The sequence below is a fragment of the Chlorocebus sabaeus genome, chromosome 10 (genome assembly GCF_047675955.1).
Source record: "Chlorocebus sabaeus isolate Y175 chromosome 10, mChlSab1.0.hap1, whole genome shotgun sequence".
Lineage (NCBI taxonomy): Eukaryota > Metazoa > Chordata > Mammalia > Primates > Cercopithecidae > Chlorocebus > Chlorocebus sabaeus.
The window spans coordinates 19,934,591-19,957,682 of record NC_132913.1 but is presented as its reverse complement, the minus strand read 5'-3'; the positions used below and the strand labels follow the sequence as shown (position 1 = coordinate 19,957,682).

At 42.3% G+C, this 23,092-nt stretch overlaps 1 protein-coding gene across 3 annotated transcripts in view; it reads right to left on the bottom strand.

Annotated features, from left to right (window-relative positions):
- Positions 1 to 23,092, bottom strand: part of MGAT5 (alpha-1,6-mannosylglycoprotein 6-beta-N-acetylglucosaminyltransferase) — a 328,044-nt gene that overhangs the window by 77,020 nt on the left and 227,932 nt on the right. For all 3 annotated transcript variants that reach the window (XM_007964794.3, XM_007964792.3, XM_007964797.3), the window contains exon 11: positions 12,517 to 12,650. In XM_007964794.3, coding sequence (XP_007962985.1) covers positions 12,517 to 12,650 — 134 coding nt within the window. The remainder of the gene's footprint in view (positions 1 to 12,516; positions 12,651 to 23,092) is intronic.

Sequence of the window (23,092 nt, the reverse complement as noted above, 5' to 3'; positions counted from 1 at the left end):
GCTCAGTCGCCCAGGCTGGAGTGCAGGGGCGTGATCCCGGCTCACTGCAAGCTCCGCCTCCCAGGTTCATGCCATTCTCCTGCCTCAGCCTCTGGAGTAGCTGGGACTACAGGCACCTGCCACCACGTCTGGCTAATTTTTTTTTTTGTATTTTTAGTAGAGATGGGGTTTCATCATGTTAGCCAGGATGGTCTCAATCTCCTGACCCCGTGATCCACTCACCTGGGCTTCCCAAAGTGCTGGGATTAGAGTCTGTATTTTTAATGTAAAACTCCAACAGCAAGCTCTGTTCTTGCAGGGCCTATGTTTCAAGGTGTCTATGACATGGATCTGCACTAATATAGAAGGTTCCACAGGGTAAATCTCATAATTTAAGCATTCCAATTGGCATGGGAAGCCCCCAGATGCCAATCCATACTAACACTTCATATACTTGTTCTTCACAGCAGTGTAAACAGCCACCGGAAAGAGGTGAGACTTCCTTTAACTGGCCCAACATATTCCACTGGCTTATATGAATCCCCCATCCTTCCCACATTTGAGAATTGCTTCTCCACCTTCATTTTAAAATCATATATCTAACTTTGCTTCTCTCTCCAAGTAAAAGGCAGAAATCCACACACACCTGTTTCATTCTACTGCTGTGATTTTGCTCCACTGGCTGATGTTTTAAACAATGGTTGTTAAGGACCATAGAGAATTCGTTCCAGGGCTTCCTAGTTTTGGGGTGTCTGAACCTCTAGCAGTGTCGACAACGAATGAACATTATTCTCCCAAGATGAAGCTGGAGCATCCTCAGGGATTTTCACCCTTGAACCAAATGAAGTCCCCAGTTCTCCTTCCCCAGCTGGGAAGCCTTCATCGAGTTGGGAGGGTGGCAGTGCCCTTGACTGTCTCTCCATGCCTGGACTGCACCACCTCAGGAGGGCTGAGATGCCACAAGGAACTCTGTGGGAACAGGGAGGGAGCACCCCAGTATCTCAGTATTGAACAGTGAGGCTATCTCCTGCCAGCCCAACAACCTGCTGTCCAGGATGGACCAGTGTAAGTCTATCTCCTCAATTTGTCACCATACTCTTAGAATAGCGACTATACCTAGAAATCTCATCCAAACCATGTTTTCCTACAAGTTGTACTTCAATAATGTTCTATTTAGGTGGAAAATCACACAATCAACACAATTACCTCATTCTTATAAATCAGTGCCCAATCACATTCAGTAGACCATGCCTTTCAGACTGTTTTAAATTCAGAGGCATTACAGTTCTGTCTCCCTTCAAGAACGCTCTCAACCCTTTCTTCACTTGAGGGGAACAATCTTGCAATGCTTTTCTAACAACCTTCCACACGGGTCCTCTGGCTCCTCTCCCTGTACTGCTCATTGTCTGGGCACTGAAACCCCTGGGTCACTATGTGAGACGCTGCCTCCTCCTTGTCCATGGAGAACAGCTTCCACACACTTGCACTTGCTCAGTGGCTTCTGTCCATGGACAGCTGCCACCCCTGTCTCTTTGCTCTCAGCAACTTCTTTTCCCATACCTCAACACCACTGCTCCCATATCAGCTGCCAAACTGTTAGGGTTGGAGTAATAGTAAAAAGCCTCCAGGCAAATTACAACCACAACAGCTGTGTTTACTAAGAGCTACAAATGAACTCATCCCAGCACTATTGGAGCAGGAAGGCAGTGATTCGGAACCTTCCAGAAGCACCCCACCCGCAGGATGTTCACTGGCTGCCTGAGCTTCCAGCTTCCCAAGCCAGCCCTGGCTTTCACAGGAGACCCTCTGCAGAGCCCCAAGAGCCTCTTTTCATCGACAGCAGTCTTGCATGTTTTCTTCTCACAGCTGCAGTGATTTGCACTTAGCTGTTTATGCTGCTGGGAGGGTGCCAGCCACCCACGCAATAAGCAACTGGCTAGTGGTTTTCATGCAGGGGCACCAAGAAAACTACTCTCCATTCCCAAGTTTCTGGAACACCTCCCTAACCACCTGGGACAAAGGTCTAAGATTCTATCATCCATCATTCAAACCTTTGTACCATGAGTGGCCTGCTCTACAGTGTAAAGGTCACAGGAAAGGAAGGTTGAGAAGAATATGACTTATCCTAAAGGTGGACTGTTTCTTCTAAATGTCTGAGGCTTTGTTCTATCACCTATAAAACAGACACATGCTTCAAAAGGCTACAAGACGTGCTTTAAAAGATCTAAAATTGAAAAAAAAAATTATTTGCATTTTTGGGTTAAAAGATAAGCATTCTTGAGAGATATATGACTGAAACCCATATCCATGTTTTGCACCCCACATGGATTTATGCGACTGGCTGTTATCATGGAAACAAGGGGGCAAGTCCTTGGAGGCTGTGCAGTTGGTCTGTACTGGGAAGCAAAGGCCCTGAGCGCTGGATGTGGCCAAGGTAAAACGAGGGAATAGCAAGTGTCTTCTACAGCCTGATGTGGTTGCTGGTTACACGGCAGCCATATACCACACATGGAAAGGAAGAGATTAAGGTTTTTCTGAACTAGGAAAATGGGTGGCTACCTAGTGTGGCATTTCCCAAGCCTGTCTGTTTGGAGCACCTGTTGGAACACACAGATTTCCTGGTCCCTTCCCTGGAAATTCTGACTAAATGAGGGTGACAAGGGGCCCTGGCATGTGGATGTTGAACAAGTTCCCAGCTGGCACTTATGACCAGGCAACCTTGTTTCTTTTTTTAAAAAACAAAACAAAACAACAAACACAGACTTAGGTTCTAAGAATGAACTTCAACTTTCCTAAATCTCCCTGGAACACAGACTGGAAATCATCTTAGCAAAGAACCCCACACATCAATGCTATTCCAGAGGGCCATGTCAGAGTCCTGCCTGGACCTACAACCAAGATATTGCTTGGACCTGTAAGCTATGAGAAGCTCTACCAGTTGAGTTCTAAGGGGGAGTTTTTTCTCACAAGTGGGAAGAAGTCTACAGACTATTCCATTATCAAAGAGCAGGGAGCTGATAGGCTCCAAGTCCCAGATTCAGGGCTGGTTGCCATGCATTCTCGCCAACCACTTCAAGCCCCAACCCAAAAGAGACCTGTGGCAGTCCCAAGCATGATTCGGTAGAAGCCACAGCAGCCCATATCTGGGCTGGGCTGTCAACTGTAAAGTGTCAGTGGGCTGGGCTCTGAAAGGAGAAAAAACTTGCAGTCTACTATACAGATTTCAAGAATTTGGGGTTTCTACTGAAGCTGTATGCTGACAAAGGGGCCTTGGTTTTATTTTCCTCACCCTTATGCCCCGAAACTTGATAGACTTATTTTTTTTTTTTATTTTTATTTTTGAGATGGGAGTCTCGCTCTGTGGCCCAGGCTGGAGTGCAGTGGCATGATCTCCGCTCACTGCAACCTCCACCTCCTCGGTTCAAGCAGTTCTCTGCCTCAGCCTCCTGAGTAGCTGGGATTACAAGCGCCCACCACCATGTCCAGCTAATTTTTGTATTTTTAGTAGAGACGGGGTTTCACCATCTTGGCCAGGCTGGTCTTGAACTCCTGACCTCGTGATCCACCCTCCTCGGCCTCTGAAAGTCCTGGGATTACAGGCGTGAGCCACCGCACCTGTCCTCTTGATAGACTTTTAAACAGGAGACTGAAAGCATGACTTAGCCTGGAACATGGAACTCGTTATTCAACTCAAAGTTTCTTCTGAAACCTCACAGATTTCAGAATGATGCTGGGAGGGCTGCCAGATAAGGAAAATGAGACCCAGAGGGCAAATGACTTCCGAGGACAAGTAGCCAATAAATGGCACAACGGAAATGAAAATCTGGGCATCTTCTTTCCCATCCAAGGCTCCTCCAACTTCCCTACACCATGTCCAATCAGTGTCTCCGGGCTGAAATGGGTACAAGAAGAAGAATGTGTGACAAGGAAACCTCATGGATCTAAGGCAATCGCATAAAGCTTGCTGAAACAGGGAATGGACTAGTAGGGTGATGACATCGGGTGAGGCTACCCTCCGGGTCCCATGGACTCCTAGTTCCACATTGATTCCTACTCACATACACTTACCAAACACTGACATGCTTACAAGGGGGTACCACATGGGGTTATGTTATAGTCAGCATATAGCCAACACCATTAAAACAAATCCTTGAGGTTCCTGGACCATGGCTCTTAGAATCTTAAAAGCTAATGATTCAGTTCTGATGTTTCCCTTTGCAACTGATTTCTCCTCTGTTCTTCCCTTGCCTGTTCCAATCTTATCCTTGAATTTAGAGAACAGGCTCTGTGATGTGAGTACACTTTATCATGTGCTAGGCACAGGTAACCACAGCTTGGTGAGTGGCTGCCCCCGGGGGCTCACCATTGCCACTGGTGCCTACACTCCTCCCTGCCTCTGGCAAGCGCCATCTCCAAGGGATCATGAAAAGATCTTTTCTGACTTTTCCCCCAGGGGAAATAAGCAGGAGACACATGATTTTCTAATTTTTAACATTCTTCTGGTTGGAACCAGAACAAATAGCTATGATCACATCAGACTTTCCAGTAAATCCAACAAAACTGATTCCAACTTTGTTATTTCAAAATATATGCCAATTTGACTTAGAGTGGGTTTAAATTTATCTGGTTTATTTATCTCTGTATTATCTGGGCAGAGAAGCCTGGCTAAGCAGCCTGAAGAACAAAACAGAATGACAAGGTTTAATCTACTTACAAAAATGTGTTCTTTTCAAGGGTTTCAGTACATTCTTTAATCACAAAGGTCTTGGGTGGTTCATTAAAACAATGAGCTAAGAGCAGTTAATTCCTACTATGAAATAAAATGGCATTTCTCCAAATGACTCCCATTTCCAATTTTGCATTAATTTAAACTAAGCCCAAGTCAACCAAATTAGTAAGCTAGATAATTACATAGTTTTCAGAAAGGGATTCTATCTCAGATGCAGCAGTCACCTAGTCTAGAGACTTTAACCACCCTTTTCCCCAGTTAAATCTTACTGGAAGGCCAAAAGCCAAATCTATGCCACAGATATATGAGAACTGCTCTGTTGAGGCAGGGCCCACCCTGTGTGGCTGCTCCTTGACCCTCCTATAATAGCAGACCCCAGGGCTCCAAAAACATACAGGTGAATAATTACTGATCTCATCCAGGAGTTGTCAAATTTTTTTCTGTAAAGGACAAGAAATTTTTAGACTTTGGCAAATTTGTAGACTTTATGGGAACACATAAAAGTCTGCCTCATTCATACACAGACACACACGCACTTACATTGTGAAAACCATAAAGCTATCACCACACCCAAGACAGCAAACATATCCATCTCTCCTCCTCTCCCCTCCCTAAGCAACCAATGACCTGTTTTTGGTCACTATGGATTGGTTTGCATTTCTAGAGTTTTATATGTATAATATACACAGAATCAAACAGTGTAAATGCTCCTCTTATTTTGAAGTCATCCATGTTGTTGTGTATAATAATTCATTCTTTTTTTAAACCAATACCTTCATTTATGCGAGCGAGGAAACTGAGGTTGGAGTGGCCTGTCCCGATCATATGACAGCAGAGCTGGACCATAGCCAAGTTCCCATTGCCCTGTGCAGCATCTTGTTCCCATGCCATCTCCCTGCTAATCTCACAAGAGGTTTAGAAAGACTCTTGAAGCCTCTATGGGGTCTGCGGAATGTGCATATGTAGCTCTGTTCCTTTTCCACCAGACACCCTTCTTGTCTCCCTGGGGTCAGCAGAGAACAGAGGAGAGTGTCCTAGGCAGAAAGCATTCTAAGTTGTATCCCAGGTTCCATGGATAAACAGTAATTTAAGCTAAATCTAGGGGAGATTCATTCAGTCTTCAAGTGGTTTCCAAGTGCCTACCACGTGCCAGGCAGCTGGGTAAGCAAAACAGGCGCAATTCCTACTCTCTCAGAGCTTATAGTCTAGTAAGGAAGACAGATTGACAACAAAAGATAATTATATGATTACAAGATGATTCAAATGATATAAAAGGAATAAACAGGGTGCTATACTAGGGAGGGGGAGGGGTGACATCTGGTTGAGGCACAAGTGTGGAACAGGGTGGTCTTGGTGGCTCCAGTTGGGGTGAGCCAGTACAGGCAGCAGCCATTAAAGAGGGTGGTAGCCCCTGGTGGAATGGGTGACACACAGGACCCCTGTGGCTACAGTCCAGGAGCCAGAGAGGAGGAGGTACAGAGCAGGAGTGGCTGGCTTCAGAGAACCTCTCTAAAACACACTACCCAGACTGGATTTCACTGTAAAGGTAAGGTGTTCTAAGTGTGAAATGAAGTCATTGCAGAGTCTGAGCAAAGGAGTAGCACGATTCAATTTGCATTTTAGAAAAGATCACTCTAGCTGCTGCTGTATGGAGAATAAAGTAGAAAAGGGCAGGAGTGGGGGAAGTGGGGTCACATTTCTGGAAGTTCTGCTGCCTGATTTCTCAGGCATATAGGAAAGGGATCATATGTCATTTCAGGGGATGCTTTAAAACCACAACGTCTTTGAGGTCTAGATAAAAAGAAACTTTTCAAATTCAGTTAAGACTGGTTGACTTTGGTTGTTGCCAAGGTAGGCGAGGGCTGGACCACACCAGGCCCTGGGGCCTGGAGCTAGAAACTATTTGAAATGCTCATATCAGGCTTATTTACTCTACAGAACTGGCTGCAAGGCTGTCGCTGACTTGGCGATCCTGCGGTGAGCAGCCAGGAGCAACATTTTACCTGTGATGCCAGTATTTGCTCAGGGCTGCTGCTGTACACTTAGCTCACCCAGAGACCTTCCCTCCCAGCTTTAGAATCCTGCTGTAACCACAGACCCACTCCCTCCAGGGTAGTGGCAGTGGAGCAGCTCCATGGAACTACTGGCAGCAGGGAGGCAAGTCTCCAAGAGGAGAGCTCAGAGCCCTGACCCTGCTTCGGACTTGGCCATGTCACTCTCCCTCCTTGAGCCAGCTCCTCATCTACACACCAGGACAATTAAGGAAGATAACAGCTGCCCTTGTTTCCTTAAAAGGCATCAGCCTGTATCACCTTAAATGATGGCTGTGAAGGGCTCCAAGAAGCAGAAACACCACACAGATTCAAGGCTCTTTTATTATCAGCCCATTAGTTACTAAATAAGCACTACCTTTTGCTGAATGCCTACAAAGAGGTACCAGGCTCAATGCCTGGAGCTCCATCTCTAGAGTGATCACGATTTCACTTAACTTACACTTCACTTTTCCACGTATTGGCTATCCACCAGCCTCAATCATACAGAAGAATATAATCAAGAACCCTGAAAAAGACCTCTAATGAGATCCATGCCAGGGACTGTTGGCCAATGTTCTGAGAGAGACTTGGTTTACTTGGGACGTGGCATAATTCAGGGGTCAGAAAACTTTTCCCAGGAAAGGCCAGAGAGTAAATATTTTAAGGCTTTGTGGGTCATACAGTCTGCCACAATTACCTAACTCTACAATTTTAGTGCAAAAGCAGCCACGGACAAGGAATGGCCATGGCCATCTTCCAGTAAAATGTAATTGACAAAAACAGATGTTGGGCTAGATTTGGTCCACAGGCTAGAGTTTGCCAACCACTCACATAGATTAAGAAGTACAATTTGAGTATCACTGGGCAGGCTTATACTTTCCATTTCCTCATAGGATAGAACTCCCTGGCTCACCTCCCCACCAATTCCCATTGCAGCATTTCCTATCTGGCCCCAATAATGACATTAATAAGAGCAGCAAACATGTATTTAGACTTACTGTGCACCAGCTAAGTAATGTACCCAACCTTAGGCAGCTGGTGGCCCAGTCAGGATTTGAACCCAGTCATCCATCTCCAAGTCTATGATTACACTGCCCAGCGGCATCTGAATGTACAAACCAGGACAGCAGGACACAAGGAAGACAGCGTGCCTCTCACCTCCTCTTACAGTCCACTGCTCACCACAGCTTTACCTGGCTCTTGGGGCTAGGTGGCAGAGATTAGAAGTAGCAAGGTCTACAAATATGAAAGTGAGAATGAGGGTGACTGAACTAGGCACCCACAGTAGCAAAAAGTGACAGGTAGCAGTCTGACAAGAGCAGCAGGAAGACAAAGGTAAGTAGAAAATAGGAGTTATTTATTTGCGAATCGGTCAGCTACTTTGTGCCACACACTGTACAAATTCCAACTATCCTAAGACCTTGCTGCTCAAAGCATGCTCTTCTAACAGCCCATCGGTATCAGCTGGATGCTTGAAAGAAAGAGTCTTGGTCTCATCCCAGGTATGAACCAGAATCTTCATTTTAACAAGATCCTCAGGTGATGTGTGCGCTAGTAAGGCCGAAAAGCCAGCAGCTATTACTGTCCCAACTTTACAGGCTAGGAACCTGAGGCTCAGGACAGTCAACCACCTTACAAGTGGTTAAGTTGCGAGTCTGAACCCCAATGTGTGATTCAGAGGCAACTCTTGTTCTCCTGACGTGGTCAAAGAAAGGCCTCCAGGACATTTACCTTAGCAGCGACCATGTATTAACTTGTAATAAGATCCTAGTAGGATCATGAAAACATAAGATACTAACCCTGCACCAGCACTTGAAAATTCAGTTATGCTCAGGATACTATTTTTAAAGAAACACAGAAATTAAAGTAATATAGTTAACACTTCAATTCCCATATTTCAAAAATCTCTTTTTACAAAGTTGACCAATTTTCCATTTCTGATGACTTCATTTAAAAGAATGTAGAAGGATTTTGAATTTGACCATACTGGATAGATTGCTGTTCTTCTGGGCACATCTCTAGTGTTAGCAGGAGTGGATCATTAGATGGTCTCAGAGGTAGAGGTCAGGGACCCAGAACTGTAGGTTCCTGAGGTAAGAAGAGAGACTTGTATTTGGGATCAGGCTGTTAGCAGTCTCATTTGATATGAAGGGGCTTGGGCAGAGGTGGTTCCTAAGTTGATACCCTTGGGATTCTGGAATCTGATGGCAAGATTCCCCTCCCCACCCCAACCTCCCCATCATGGACTGTAACATGGACTGTAACATCAGGACAAGACCACTGAGTACCTTGGTCATGAATCTGGGGACAGGAGATTAAAGGACAAGTTCACTCCTCCTTAGCTTGTATATTTAATAGACTTGTTTTTCTTGATAGGCATTTAGTATCTAGTATTTTAGTAAATATACTGATATGACTATAGGAACAGAGCACTCAGATACTGCAAGACCAGAGTGTGAGAAAGGATACATGATCTGGGACAAGAAAGCTACCAGAAACTCCAGCAGCTACTTTCTCTTTCTCTCCAGGCTGCAGGAGTTGTATCTGTGTCTTCCACTCTATCAGGCCCTCCACTGCACCCTAATCAGTCAGGGTGGTGCCTCTCCTTGTGGAGGAATGCATTATCCTCTCAACAGCACCCTCTCCCTGTCAACATTGGTCCTGCTTCATCAAGTGGACTCCTGGAAGGCTTCTGCCTCGCCCTCCTGCTATGGACACATTTTTTTGATTTCTGTTAACATGGCTCACTCTCAGTGACTCTGTTTTCTAACACCAACTGAAGAATCTCATTGATGCAGCTCAGCTTTCTGAGCCAGAATTATAGTTCCAGCCACCAAAAAGCTGGACTGCACTGGATCAGAGGACAACTCCAGAATCCAATCAGCCAACATTGGAGGGAGTTACATGTTTGCATTTCCCACTTAAGTGGCAAGATGGGTAGGGAGAGTCCCTCAAGAAGGAGGGTGGTGGGAAGAGTGAAGGAGGATTTATGGCACAGCAGGAATCTTCAGAATTTAAAGTCCTAGAATCTGAGGTGAAGGAAGACCTTCCAAAGTCATCTGGTCCAAACTGTGCCCTCCCACATCTCCCAGTTGCAATCCTAAACCTCCCAGGACACAAAGGTGCCAGTTCCCTTCCTGAAGCTCTCTGACATGAATCAGGATTGGGTAGAGCAGAGGGGAATGGGACACAAGATGGGGAAGACCACTGATAAAACATCCTGCTAGCTAAAGCTTATGTTGAATGTAACTTTAGAAATGTGGTTGGAATAACATCTCACTTAAAAGGCACATTGGTTTTCTGTGTGCATTCACTAAACACTCTGGGATGCACACGCTTTGGAAAAAGAAACTAAACTCTCACATACTGTGCTGTCTTCTAGAGTTGGAGAAGATGTCCTCAATTCATGTGAAAACTTTATAGGATTTTTCACCTTCTTGGGCTTTTTCCAGCACAGAATGCCGGATGTAATAAAATTGAAGTAACACCCAGGATTTTTTGGTGTTATTACTCAGGCAAAGATGAATGTGGACACACTGCAACCCAACCTTTTGTAGTCTTTAGGTGACGCATGGCACAGGTACACAGAAGCTTGGGCACACATGGAGTTTTAACACCTCAAAACATGGACAGATTTCTAAACCTCACTCCAGATCACTTGAGCAACATGGTTAATGCTTTTGGGATTCCTTTTTTTTTTTTTGAGATGGAGTTTCACTCTTGTTGCCCAGGCTGGAGTGCAATGGCGTGATCTCAGCTGACTGCAACATCCACTTCCCAGATACAATGGATTCTCCTGTCTCATCTTCCCAAGTAGCTCGGATTACAGGCGCCCGCCACCATGCCTAGTTAATTGTTTTGTATTTAGTAGAGATGAGTTTTCACCATGTTAGGATGGTCGCAAACTCCTGACCTCAGGTGATCCACCCGCCTCGGCCTCCCAACGTGCTGGGATTACGGGCGTGAGCCACCGCGCCTGGCCTCGGTATTCTTACTGGCACAGAAAAGTCACCCTTTTAGTGGCAGTATTAATTTATCCAAAACAGGTGACCAAAATCTTTCAGAACCAATTTATTGTTTTGTTTTTCCAGGGAAAGGGAAAAAGTTGCCAAAGGGTGCTAGGAGGTAGTTGCACTTGGCCCCCAAAGTGATATAATTTCTGTATCAAGCCCACACGGACATGCAAGCTATCTTCTTCAAGCAGGTGCAGAGGCTTTTCTTTAAAAGCCACAGTCCGCCTAAAACTAATGCCACAAACCATTAATTTCATGAACAAGCTGAGCATGAAGAACACCTAAGATGCCTGTTTTAACCCAAGTCTGGCTGAAAGTCAGCTGGAAAATGCACTATCAACACAGGACACATTTTTACACAAGGACAGCAACACAAATTTATGGGACCATCTCCGATAGCCATTTACAATCTAGATTAACTTTCATTTTACTTGAGACAACAAAGTATGGCATAACATACAGAGGAAACATTCTTACCAGCCGGGGGTTTTTCACCCTTGGCATTACTGGTATTTTGTGCCAGGGGCCCTCCCATTCATTGTAGGACATGTACAGCATCCCTGGCCTCTACCCACTACATGCTTGTAGCACCACGGACCAGACCTCACAACCAAAATTGTCTCCAGACACTGTCAAATGTTCCCTGGGCATAGGGGAATCGGTAAATAAAACAGTCTGCAGCTGAGAACTACTGTACTAAACAAAGACAAAGGTCTAGCTGTTTAAGACAGAGTTGTCTGGAATTAAATCTGCCTCCCTAGAGATGGGCTGATCTCATCGTCCCTTTGGTGTAGTTAGCACCTTAGAGCTGGTGGGTAGGGCACTGCTTTTCCTTCTCTGAACACAGGGTCAGAAAAGCAGTACCAAGGAATTCTTTATCCTGTACATCACCTGTACTCCTTCAGTTGTAGGATTCCTAACTTCCTTGGTTAGGAAGTAACATGAGACCACAGTCTGATCATTCAAGAAAGCAATTAATTCTTATATTTAGGAAGAGGCACGTTGTGAGCTCCTGAAGACTTCTATCTTCTAAAAAACATTTCCTCAAAAAAAAAAAATTATGATATTTGCCTATTGAGGCAGACTTCCCACATTAAAAGATCTGCATTACCTGTCAACAGGTCACATCCAATCTGGTTCCTCTCCTGTTACACTTTCCCCAGATGTACTCTGGAAATCAACTTAGGAGGGCCAAGGGGCCCAAGGCTTTTGGAAAACTTGGTTTGGTCTGTAGCCAAGAGTGCTGTTTCAGCCAAGACCTCCCTGAACAAACTGCCTACAGTCAGCCCCAGCAAGAATTTACTTTCCACGTCAGGTGAGTAGTGACTATAGCCAAGAGGATGTGAAGGCCACTGCGTTTCCCAGGAAAGGGAGCTGCCTACCTCCACAGACTACCTCCCAGAAGCAGAGGGAGACTCCTCCCCTCAGTAAAGTTTCTCCCTGTGCGGTACCTTGCTCCAGAAAGATATTCAACCCCTGGAGGGCCCTGGCTCTCAGAAGCAAGTACAAGGTGTGAAAGCAGTTAGAATGTGTCCCTTCTGACATGCAGAGAGTGAAGGGGGCTGTTGTATAGCCACTACCAGAAGAGCAGGTACAGCCTTGGTTAGAAACCCAAATGCTGAGCAACTGAATCCTTGCACATTCTTATGTCTAAGTAGATCCCATTAAGCCCTGGGCACTTGGCTTGACTACTCCCTGGATCAAAGTTAAATTACCCAATAAGCTTCTTTTCAGAGAGAGACACACACACAGACTGACTCACCTTCCAGAAGCTATCCACTTTGCCATACACAAGTGACTGGTTCTGCCTTTTGATTTCATTAATGTGGTGGATGTCACTGGAGTTCAGGTGCTGCTCGACCACAAACCCCAGAAAGCTGTTGTCTGGGGTATGAGCTGGTGTGCAAAGAAATGGAGAGGGCAGTTAGTGTCCAATCAGCAAGAAGAAACTACAATCACATATTTAACACAGGCCATCTTACCCGTAACAAAATGTTTTCATCTTACCTTGTTCTTTCTTACACCTGAGGGAGGTGAGGGATTGCTCTCTCCTACACGTTCCCAGTAAAACCGTCATGAGAATACTTCTCTCTAGGATGGATTAACCTGAACCAAAACCTGCTCTTTTTAGGGAAAATACATCTGTCTGAAAATCATTAAGCTGTGTATTCTCTTCCTTGTTGCCTCAGAATAAGGCTACTGTCCGTTTCCCAGCAGAAATGCTCTCAGCCAGGTTTCACCACCCACTGGCCAAAAACCTGTAGGGGGCAGGGCTGATCGGGAGTTCTGAATAGGCGCAGAGCCCCCATGTAACTGAATCTGACTCCAGCTGTGTTTTTCACCCAGCTATATAACAAGAGGTTTAGGGATAGAGTGATGAATAATCCCCAGAACCTTTCATCTCCTCTAAGAATTACTCACTCATAAAAGATGTAATTATGAACATAAAAGATGTATACTGAACAGGTGCATGGAATGAAGACAGAACAAAAGGTAAAGCTTGCTGGGGCACAAACCACTCCAGAAAAACACCAACCACTGCAAAGGAATACTGTCTACAGAGTATGCTATTCTGGAAAAGAAAATTTTGGATTTCTCTCATTTGGGTTCTGTAACTTCTCTAACACTTGACCAAGGGGTACAGCAACCCCACACCCTCTCCAAACATCTGCATCTCGTGCCTATAATTTTAAAAGGCATTTCACCAGCAAGTGACAGTCAGAAAATAATTCTCTCTGGATTAAACAGAGACCCTCTTCTCCTTTACCTTCATTCTGTCAAGAGCAATCTCAGTTTTTCAGGAGATAAGCCTGCAGAGACCATGTGCGGCTGATATTAAATGAAGCAACTGCGCTGCTTGGCTCTGACCTGAATAGAACAGCTATAAATAACATGAAACCAAATTCCTCCTGGTAAATTGAGATATACACAAGATTCTGAAAAGTCCACACACTGCAACCTTAACCACATCCATTCACAGGTAGGTGGTCAGCAAATAGAGAAAGCTGGTCCCTTCATCTCATTCTGCTTGTCCTAGGACTAAGGAGCGGTTTCCCAGGCTTGTAGTAGCACAGAAATCCTTTCAGACAGACAGATGGGCAAAGGCGAGCCTGCAGCACAGGCCTAGGACTCAGATGCCCAGACTCCAATGTCACCCACCATGCATGCAGGGGAACACGATGAAGAAGGGACACTGGCAGGAAGCCCTGAGCTGTGGAAATGCACAAGCCATGTAAATACTGTGTTGTCAACCTCCGTTTCCCAGGCTTTTGCCTAATGGGGGTGACAGAATGAGGAGATAATAGGGTTGTGACTGGGGAGTTGTGTTCAGTCTGGCCAATCTGTTATTTCATTTCTGCATTTTTGAACAAGTGCCCAGAGGCAATGGCAATGGCTGCAGTTGGCTGGAAAGTAAATTACTGAATAAATTCTACTGCCAACAAGAGGCAATGGTTGTTTTTCCTCCCCATTTTGAGGAGCTGAGGGCATAGGGAATTTTCAAGGATTAGCGGGGACAGGAACACAGCCTGTGTGCATTCTCAGTGTTACGGTGCAGCTTAAAATATTTCTTTGTAAAATTTTTTGTTAATTCTAAAAGTTTTGAAAAACCTGACACTCTACTTCAGGATCAGGTGTTTTTAATTTTTTATTTTCAGAAAATTTACATGGTGATTAAAGCATGATGCTTGAAATATTTGTTTCTGAAATGTAGTCATTTAGTCCCTAGGTAGGCACTTAAATAATCCAGCAAGTAAAACAATGGGTTTTATTTCATATTATAATATACTAATGCATAGTAAAAAATAAAATGCTTTAGCCACCCAAATGAAAAAATACATATATGTAACATTTTTGTGTGAAAGATTCTCCTAGCTTCTAGCTTGACTGGTGGGAGGGAGAAGTAAATATCAGAAAAACTTGTGAGGAATGGTGGGCTTTTGCTGCTATGACTATAATTTGGTATTCAATCAACTCTGACACTATGAATTTCACATCTAAACTCTCTTCTATGTTTGCATCCAAACACTTTAACTCCTGTCTCACCTTGTGAAATGTTAACTTAGGGATCAACAACCTGCAAGTGTGGTTTAAAGGACCTCAGGTGAGACTTGAGATTTACAAACAGTATCACCACATTTAATGAGTCAAGGCCTGAGCACTGGTCTGACCTCTACATGCCTTCTCCTCCCAGGTGACTCTAAACTTGCCACAGGACACGAAACCTTGACCACATAAGGGTCTGCTCAGCTGTGACTCGCCCCAGCAGGTGATTCTGAAGTAACTACGGGTCCAGTGTGGCTTGCTTCCAAGGATCTGAACACCAGTTGGAGCCTGCCTGGTAACATCTGCCGAGAGTGCCCTGGTCTTATCACAAGTGTTCTTAATGGTGCTTATAATAAATCAAAAGCCACAAGTCCAGGAGGATGTTATCTGAAATGTCCATTTCATTGAGTTCAAATTTCAGGCCAACCTTTCTTTTTTGTTCTGCCTTAGGAAGGGAACAGAGACTTTTATTGTGTTGGGAGGGTTTCAAAGAGAAGGTATTTACATTTTAAGGTAAATCAAACAAATCTCAAACGGGATGCAGGAAATCCTGTACTTTCAGTAATACCTCCATCCCAGAGGATAAACAAATGTGATTTTTAAAAAAGATGACTGATATTTTGAGTTCTGACTACATGCCAAATTCTGTGCTAAGTGCATTATAGTTACTCTTCCATTTTAACCTCATAACCGTGTAACATGTTTGTACAGATAAGAAAACAGAGAGAGATTTGGTTTAACTACCCAAGTCTACATGCTAGGAAATGGCAACACTAGGATTCAGAGTCAGACTGGCTGCTTTCAGGGCATCAACTCCTTAAGTCACTCTAACATACAGCCTCATAGTCCAAATAATTTTCTGGATCCTGTGAACAGCAGTGGTAAACCATGCTTCAGAGGAAAATAATGTTCTAAGGTACAGCAAAATACACAAGAGGGATCCAGAATACATATGCAGTATCACCTCAGTTTCTTGAGTATCTTGTGCCATATATGTATATGGGACCACACAGATTTTTTTTTTTTTTTTACATGCTACAAAATTACAGGAGATTTGCCAGACATTAGCAATGATTTTAAGATAATTTAGAACAAAACATCTCTTATTAAGAGAAACACTATTTTAAGCACTTTGGAAGCACCTATTTACAAATGATTACAAATCAGCTTGATGTGTTCCCTGAGCAGAGTATGATGATAACTACTTCTAAGAAATACTCTTAGCTTAGCTTGAATAATTCATTCAATGACAAACGTTTTGAAGCATTTCTACAAACCAGGTTATATGGTAAGTATTGACAAATTACAATATAAAGATGAGTTTCTGCCCTCAAGGAGCTTACCAACTACTTCAAGGTCAACTTGAAAAGTCAAGTTGAGCTTTCTTTCAATTGCATAAATTTCTGAGGTCTGCTTTTGCTATCAGTAAGTCCCAAACATCTCTAAGAATGTTATGTATCTTCACGTCCCCTGGTCACCAAGAGAAGAAACCCCGGTGCCAGCCTGGGCCCATTCTTTAGCCCTCACAGTCAGCAGTCCCAGGGATATTAGTTTCTCAAAAATCCATCAACTCAGCCTTTCCTTTTCATATTTGTTAGTCCAGACCTTCTCACTTTTTGCTAAGACTTCTGCAATAAACAACCTTTTCTTTTTCCTAAATACAAATGGATTTATTGGTTTTCCTGATTATAACAGAAATATATCCTCAGATTAAAACTTTTTTCAGATAATAAAGATATGAGAAAAAAATAAGTTACATATCTTTCATCACCTAGAAATAACCACTATTACTGGTCTTTTTTTCTATGTTTGTGGATCATTTTTCCCCTCAAAATATTGAATTCCAGTTAATGATGTCAAGCTGAGGCATCAGAGGGTTCTTTTATGTATCCCCCCTACCCCCAAAAAAAACAGCAAAAAAGGTGGATTGATGGATAGAGAGAAGATTGGCATATGGATTGATACAGTAAATGGTTAATTATAAAATCTAGATTTGTGGGTTTCTAGTAACATTTCTTCTGTTTTTTTTGTATGGCTGAAAACATTTAAAATACTAAAGAAGAATAATGCTTGTCATCATATTCATGACATTTTTGCTGATTCTGATAAAACTGACGATAGAAATAAATGCATTGAAAAATAGTTATGTCACACAGAATTCTGGATTAAAAAACTATACATTACTACATTATGTGACAAATTTTACAAAAACTGATTTTTTTTTTCCCCCAAATGTTGGTGATACTAGTTTCTTCAAGAGAGAAGGCTGGGATGCAGGCTAGGGAAACTAATATACAGTTGAGCTGAGAAGATGAGTGCCTAAACAGTTGACAAAAGGCACTTCAGGGTAAAATTTTCAAGTGTCAAAAAGCAATTTAGGAGGGAATGGACTCCTTAGAAGAATAACACTGCTGAAAGCTGAGACTCAGACTGAAGGAACCACGAGGCTGATCCTACTCCTCACTGGTCTGCACAGAGCTTAAAGGCAAGAGCCCTCCTGATTCAAGTTAAAGGCCAAAATGGCAGTTTCAATCACAAATAGCTCCTTTGGTTGTCATGCCCTAAAAATAAAATTGTACATGGAAGTTAACTGATCCTTAGCTACAGCCAACAGGCTTATTATTTGCATGAATGGGAACTGACTTGGTTCTAAAACTCCTGTTTTGCCAGACAAAATTTTTTATCCACAAGCCATCATTCAATTTGATCATGCAAATAAAAATGGCTGTGAGCTCCAAATCCTGGGAGAAATTCAGGGTTGGAATGTCAATGAAAATGACAATCATTATGGTCCGAAAGCCCAACAATGTAAGTAAGTTCCCTGGGAAGACACAAGAAAGTAAGATGAGGCCACTGGCCTAAAGAAGTTTCTGCAATCTTAAATTTGTACAACAGTCTCCTTCCCTACATTGTTGCATGGACTAAAAACAGAATAGGCAATATTGTTCATTCTAGTTTAATTCCATCAATAAAAGACTTTCTGAATGCCTACTATGTGCCAGCCACTCTTCACGATGATAGAGTTCCAGCAATAAACAAAGCAGCTAAAATTCCTGCCATTATATATCTCAGATTCCAGGGGAGGAAAGAGAAAGTAAAAGTAAGTGAAACATAAATACTGGATAGCAATACAGTTACAGAGGAAAACAAAGCAGGGAAGGGGAGTAGAAAGTTGGGGAAGGAAGGAGTTGCATTTTAAAAGAGGAGGTCACAGTCAGTCTCACTGAAATGACATTTGAGTTTAAAACCTGAAGGAGGAGATGGGGAAGTCTAAAAGAAGAATGTTCCAAGAGATGGGACAACCAATGCAAAGGTCCTGAGGGGGAGTGTGCCTATTCTACTCAAGAAACAGCAAGGAAGTAGAGAGAAATGAGCAAAAAGCAGCGTAGTAAGTGACAGGGTCTTGAGGACCCTGGGAAAACTTGCCTCTAGTTGCCACAACTAGGATGTTCCTCGCCTCTGCATTCAAATTTTCCCTGCTCCATTCACCTGGGTCTGTAATTTCTAAAGTGGAAGTATGAGAAAGTCTTATTTTTGCATACCTCCTGACTCCACTGAAAGTAAGCTTCTGGAGAACAGAGACTCAGACATCCCACGGATGGTCAGGGGACACACACTGAACAAAAGGATAAAATCGACAACCAAATAAAGATTCCAATCTAACTCCTAAACTGACGCTCATAAGGAACAAGAAAATACTTAGGCTTAGTCACCTCTGTAGCCTTTACTAAGGAGCACCTTACAAGGATTTAGGGGAAAGAGGAGAAGGGGGTAAAAAGAAAAAAAAAAAAAAAAAAATCAAAGAGGTGGAAGGTGAAATGGGAAAGTTCTAAACACCTCCAGAATCCCCAATCTACTCTTCTCTCAACTTCGTTATAGCTCCCTGTCTTTTCTGCTCCAAATTTCCACAAGTACCAAGAAACGCTGAATATTCTCCAGCCTTCACTATACAGAATGTGAGCACCCAGAAGGCAAATTCTTCTGTGTCTTCACATTGTGAATGACAGCCAAAATGTTGTAGGTACTTAACACATACGCACATAATAAATAAAACTATACGAACACAGTTTGCTCAGGCAATGTAGTAAATGTTCTATGGTAATGATATGAAAAGTGAGGCTGTTAAGCAGAACTCATTTCAAAGGTTATTGAATTTTTTGTAGGATATAAAAATAAGGTCTGAGATCTGAAACTAGGGATGGGATATCTTGTAATGCCTGCTACTGTTACTTTCAGCCATCAACTCTAGGGAAAGAGAGGAAAAAACTCAATTAGATAAAGATGATTTACCACTGCCAATGTTTTCACACAAGCCAGATGAAGTTGTAAATGAGGGTGTGGTGCATGCAGATAATTAGAGCTATCCAAATACTGGAAAATTTACAGTGCAAGTCATCAGTTTTAGAGCTCTCTCTTCTAAATGGTAAAGGCAAATGCCTTTGCTCTTATTTTTCTGTGTAGGCAGATTTCTTGCATTTATTTACTGGGATATAATGCACCTTGTTTGAGACTGTGAAAAATAAAAGATGGCCTTCAGGAGTTTAAAACAAGCCGTGTGCATGGACTACAGGCAGAGACTGAAATAATACCTAAATATATGCCAAGCCAGGTACCTGACAACCATAAAAAAAGCATCAGTTAAATCTCAAGAAATAACAAAAGCATTCCCAAATAACTATGACTTAGGAACTAGCCACTTGACTGTAGAAGAGTCTTGGAAACAATGGTTTTCAAATCTGCGTAGAGTCTTGAAGAAAAAAAAAGATGATATATTAAGTGGAAAAAAAGGAGATACAAAATTTTGGTAAGTATGTGACAAGTATGTAAAAACATACTTGTAAAAAAGATAAAAGTTACACCAGGGTTAGGGGAGCCTTTTTCAGTAGGAGGAAGTCTTTTCCTGTTTTTGTAATTGGGTTACATTTCTTTATATATTTGATTGGAAAATTGGAGGAAGTCACTTAAGTAGAGTTTTAAAGAAAAAATTAAATTTTGCTTCTCAGAGACCAGCAGGCTGTTGGGTGAGGCTGGGGCCAGACCTGGGGAGGAATACGGTTGGGGGTTGAGGCCAGAGAGCCTAAGGTCTTGAACACTTTGCTGTGGAGTTTAAAATCATCCCATGGACAAAAGGAAGGCACTGCAGTCTCTGAGGAGAAATCGCCTAACCCAAGCTGAGCTTTCAAGAGCTGGTTTTTGTGGCTGGAAAGCCTTAGTGCCTAGTTCAGAGGTCATGTTAACACGTGGACAGGAGGAGCGAGCAGGAATGGGGACCTAGAAGGAGGAACAACCAGACTTACCAGATTCCTGGGGAAAAAACTATCACTTAATAGATCTAATCAAATGGCCTTAGTATCGTCTGGCCACCAGTCCCTCCAGAAGCTGCTTAGGAAGGTGTCAGGAATAGTCTATGTGGACACCACCTAAAATGCCTAACTGCAAAGAGAACACATGATGGCAATGGCACCAGTGAACTTCTGAGACCGGGGGCAAAACAATACAGAAATGCAAGGTTTTTCAACTTGTAGAAACCCCACCAACTTAGGAAATGAGTTAGAGGAGAAACAGAAGGAATCTTAAAGTGAGACGTGTACCATGAATATTTAAGAACGCAAACACATTCCGGTCCAGCGTATTTCGTTTCACTGCTCCTCAAGATGCATCCCAATGGTGTATTTTTCTTTATCTTCCCACCGGGTTCTTTTGGACTGGCCTTCCCCACGCTCTCTGTCTGCACATAAACCACAACACTGCTATGTCTTATGATAAGGCAGCTAGTCCTGAAAACTTGATTCCTCAAGTATAGCACTCTATTTCCACAGTCTCGGAACTTTTCATTGAGCATTCCATCAGTAGAACACAATCTAAGCACATAGGATTCTGAGTACATCCTCAGTATATGTGCATATTTATACAGAAATTAGATAATGATTACTATCCAGCTCATATATTAAGCACTAGTAAATTTGTTTCACTTTTGAAAAATTAACAATAAATAAATATAACTTTTGATATTCAAAGGAATGCTATTTCTCTTCAGACTACTGCAGTAGCCACATTGACCCAAAAGGTAAAGGAATGGAGGGCTCTATGGGAAGGACCTAGTAGACTGGACCCCAGGCCTTTGTCACATGGGAAGAAAGGGACCCTCTTCCAAGCATGCATCCAAGTTCACTGTGGGCGGGCGCTGGAAAACAGAGTGCAGGAGCTTTTTGTTGTTGCTGCAAATTTTCCAGCTCAGACACATCTGAATAGGATAAAGGTCTCAAACTGCTTTATTTCTCTATTCATTTCCATATTTCCTCCATTCAAGTCAGCCTCATCCATGAGAAAGTTTTCCATCAACCTGTTACTTGATGGATTTAGCGATCACTGATGATGACTGTTTTGCACTACTGTCTCATCAGGACTTTTATAATGCTCATTTTCTAACTCATTCCTTTTGCATTTATTAGTTGTGATTTCTCCATGATTAATGACTTTCTCTCATCAACTGTTTGATTATTTTCAAATACAATTTGTGCTAGAAAGGCATGATCAAAGCTGAATTCTTTCACTTTATTTTTTACAGTAATGAGGTAGTATCCTAGCAATTTGCAAAGGTGACCCACTACACTTTGTGGAGTTTTCTTGGTTGGTGTATCATTCCGGAATCTAGAATCTTTAGGTACTCCCCTCTTTTTGTATACTAAAGATCTTGGTTCCTATAACATACCTAAAACAGTTTCAAGTAACAATATAAATATTTCCCACTACAACTGTATAGTCAAAGGATGGTCTTTTAAAGCCACTTAAGTAATAATCTTCTCTATATGAGAGGTTAACATCAACCTCATGCGTATAGCTAGGTTTGTCTCTATCTGTTTTCAATTCTTAGTGAATGCTTTTCTTTTTTATTTGAATTTTTATTGTGGTAAAAAACAAGTAACACTAAATTTACCATCTTAACCTTTTTTAAGTGTTCAGTAGTGTTAAGTATATTCACACTGGTATGCAAGAGATCTTGAGAACTTTTTCATCTTGTAATACTGAAACCCCATAGCCATTAAACACTAATTCCTCCTCCCAACTTGGTAACCACCTTTCCGTTTTCTGTTTCTATGATTTTGACTACCTTAGATATTTATGAGTGGAATCATATGGTATTCACCTTTTTGTGACTAGCTTATTTCCCCTAGCATAATATCCTTGAGGTTCATCCATGTTGTAGCATATGAAGGATTTCCTTCCTTTTTAAGGCTAAATAATATTGCATATATATGTACACTACGTTTTTCTTTATCCACTTGTGTGAATGGACATTTGGGTTGCTTCTACCTCATGGCTATTAGGAATACTACTGCAGTGAACATGAATGTGCAAATACTTCTTCGAGATCCTACTTTGAATTCTTTGGAATATTTCTATTTTTAAATTAGGTAAAACATTTACATGGTCTTAAAGTCAAAATAAGGAACATTAAGAGACATCACCCTTCTAGCCCCATCCCTGGATACCTTTTTATCCAGTGGGAATCACTTTATCCAATGGCAATCACTTTTATTAGTTTATTTATCCTTTCATTGTTTCTTTTGGAAATATAAGTTCATTCATATATACTAACACGACCACACACACTCTTCCTCTATATCTGACGTATATAAAAGGGAGTAGCTCTACATTGTCCTGCACGTTGACTCTTATCACTTAAAAATATCCTAGACATGCCCCTCCTGGAATGAAAGCCTTCCTCATTTCTTTTTATAGCTACGTAGTACTTCATTCTATTAATGGATCATATTATTCACTCAGTCCTCTATGATGATGACTTGGGTTGTTTCTTGTTGCTTCCTATCACAAATAGTGCTGCACTAAATACCCTTGAGCACATGCCACATCTTGATTTTGCTCATTATCTTTGGAATAGATTCCTATATACGAGGTGCTTAGTTGAAGAAAGAAAATGCAGAGGCAGTTTTACTAGATCCTGACAAACACATCCCCATTGGGGTAGTACCATGCTGCATTCTAACCACTAGGGTTGAAGAGGGCTGGTTTTGCTCACGGCATCATCAGACTAGCTATGCTGTTCAACTTTTGCATTTCTGCCAATCTGTACATGGGACATGGTATCTTGGTGCAGTTTAAAAATGCATTTCTCTTACTGTGAGTGAAGTTAACATCTTTCCATATGTTCAGAGCAGTAAATTTCTCTTTCCTCTAAACTTAATAGCCTTTTCCCATTTTTCTGTTGGAACATGGAACTTTTTCTTAATTTTCATATATATATATTTCATATATATATATATATATGTGTG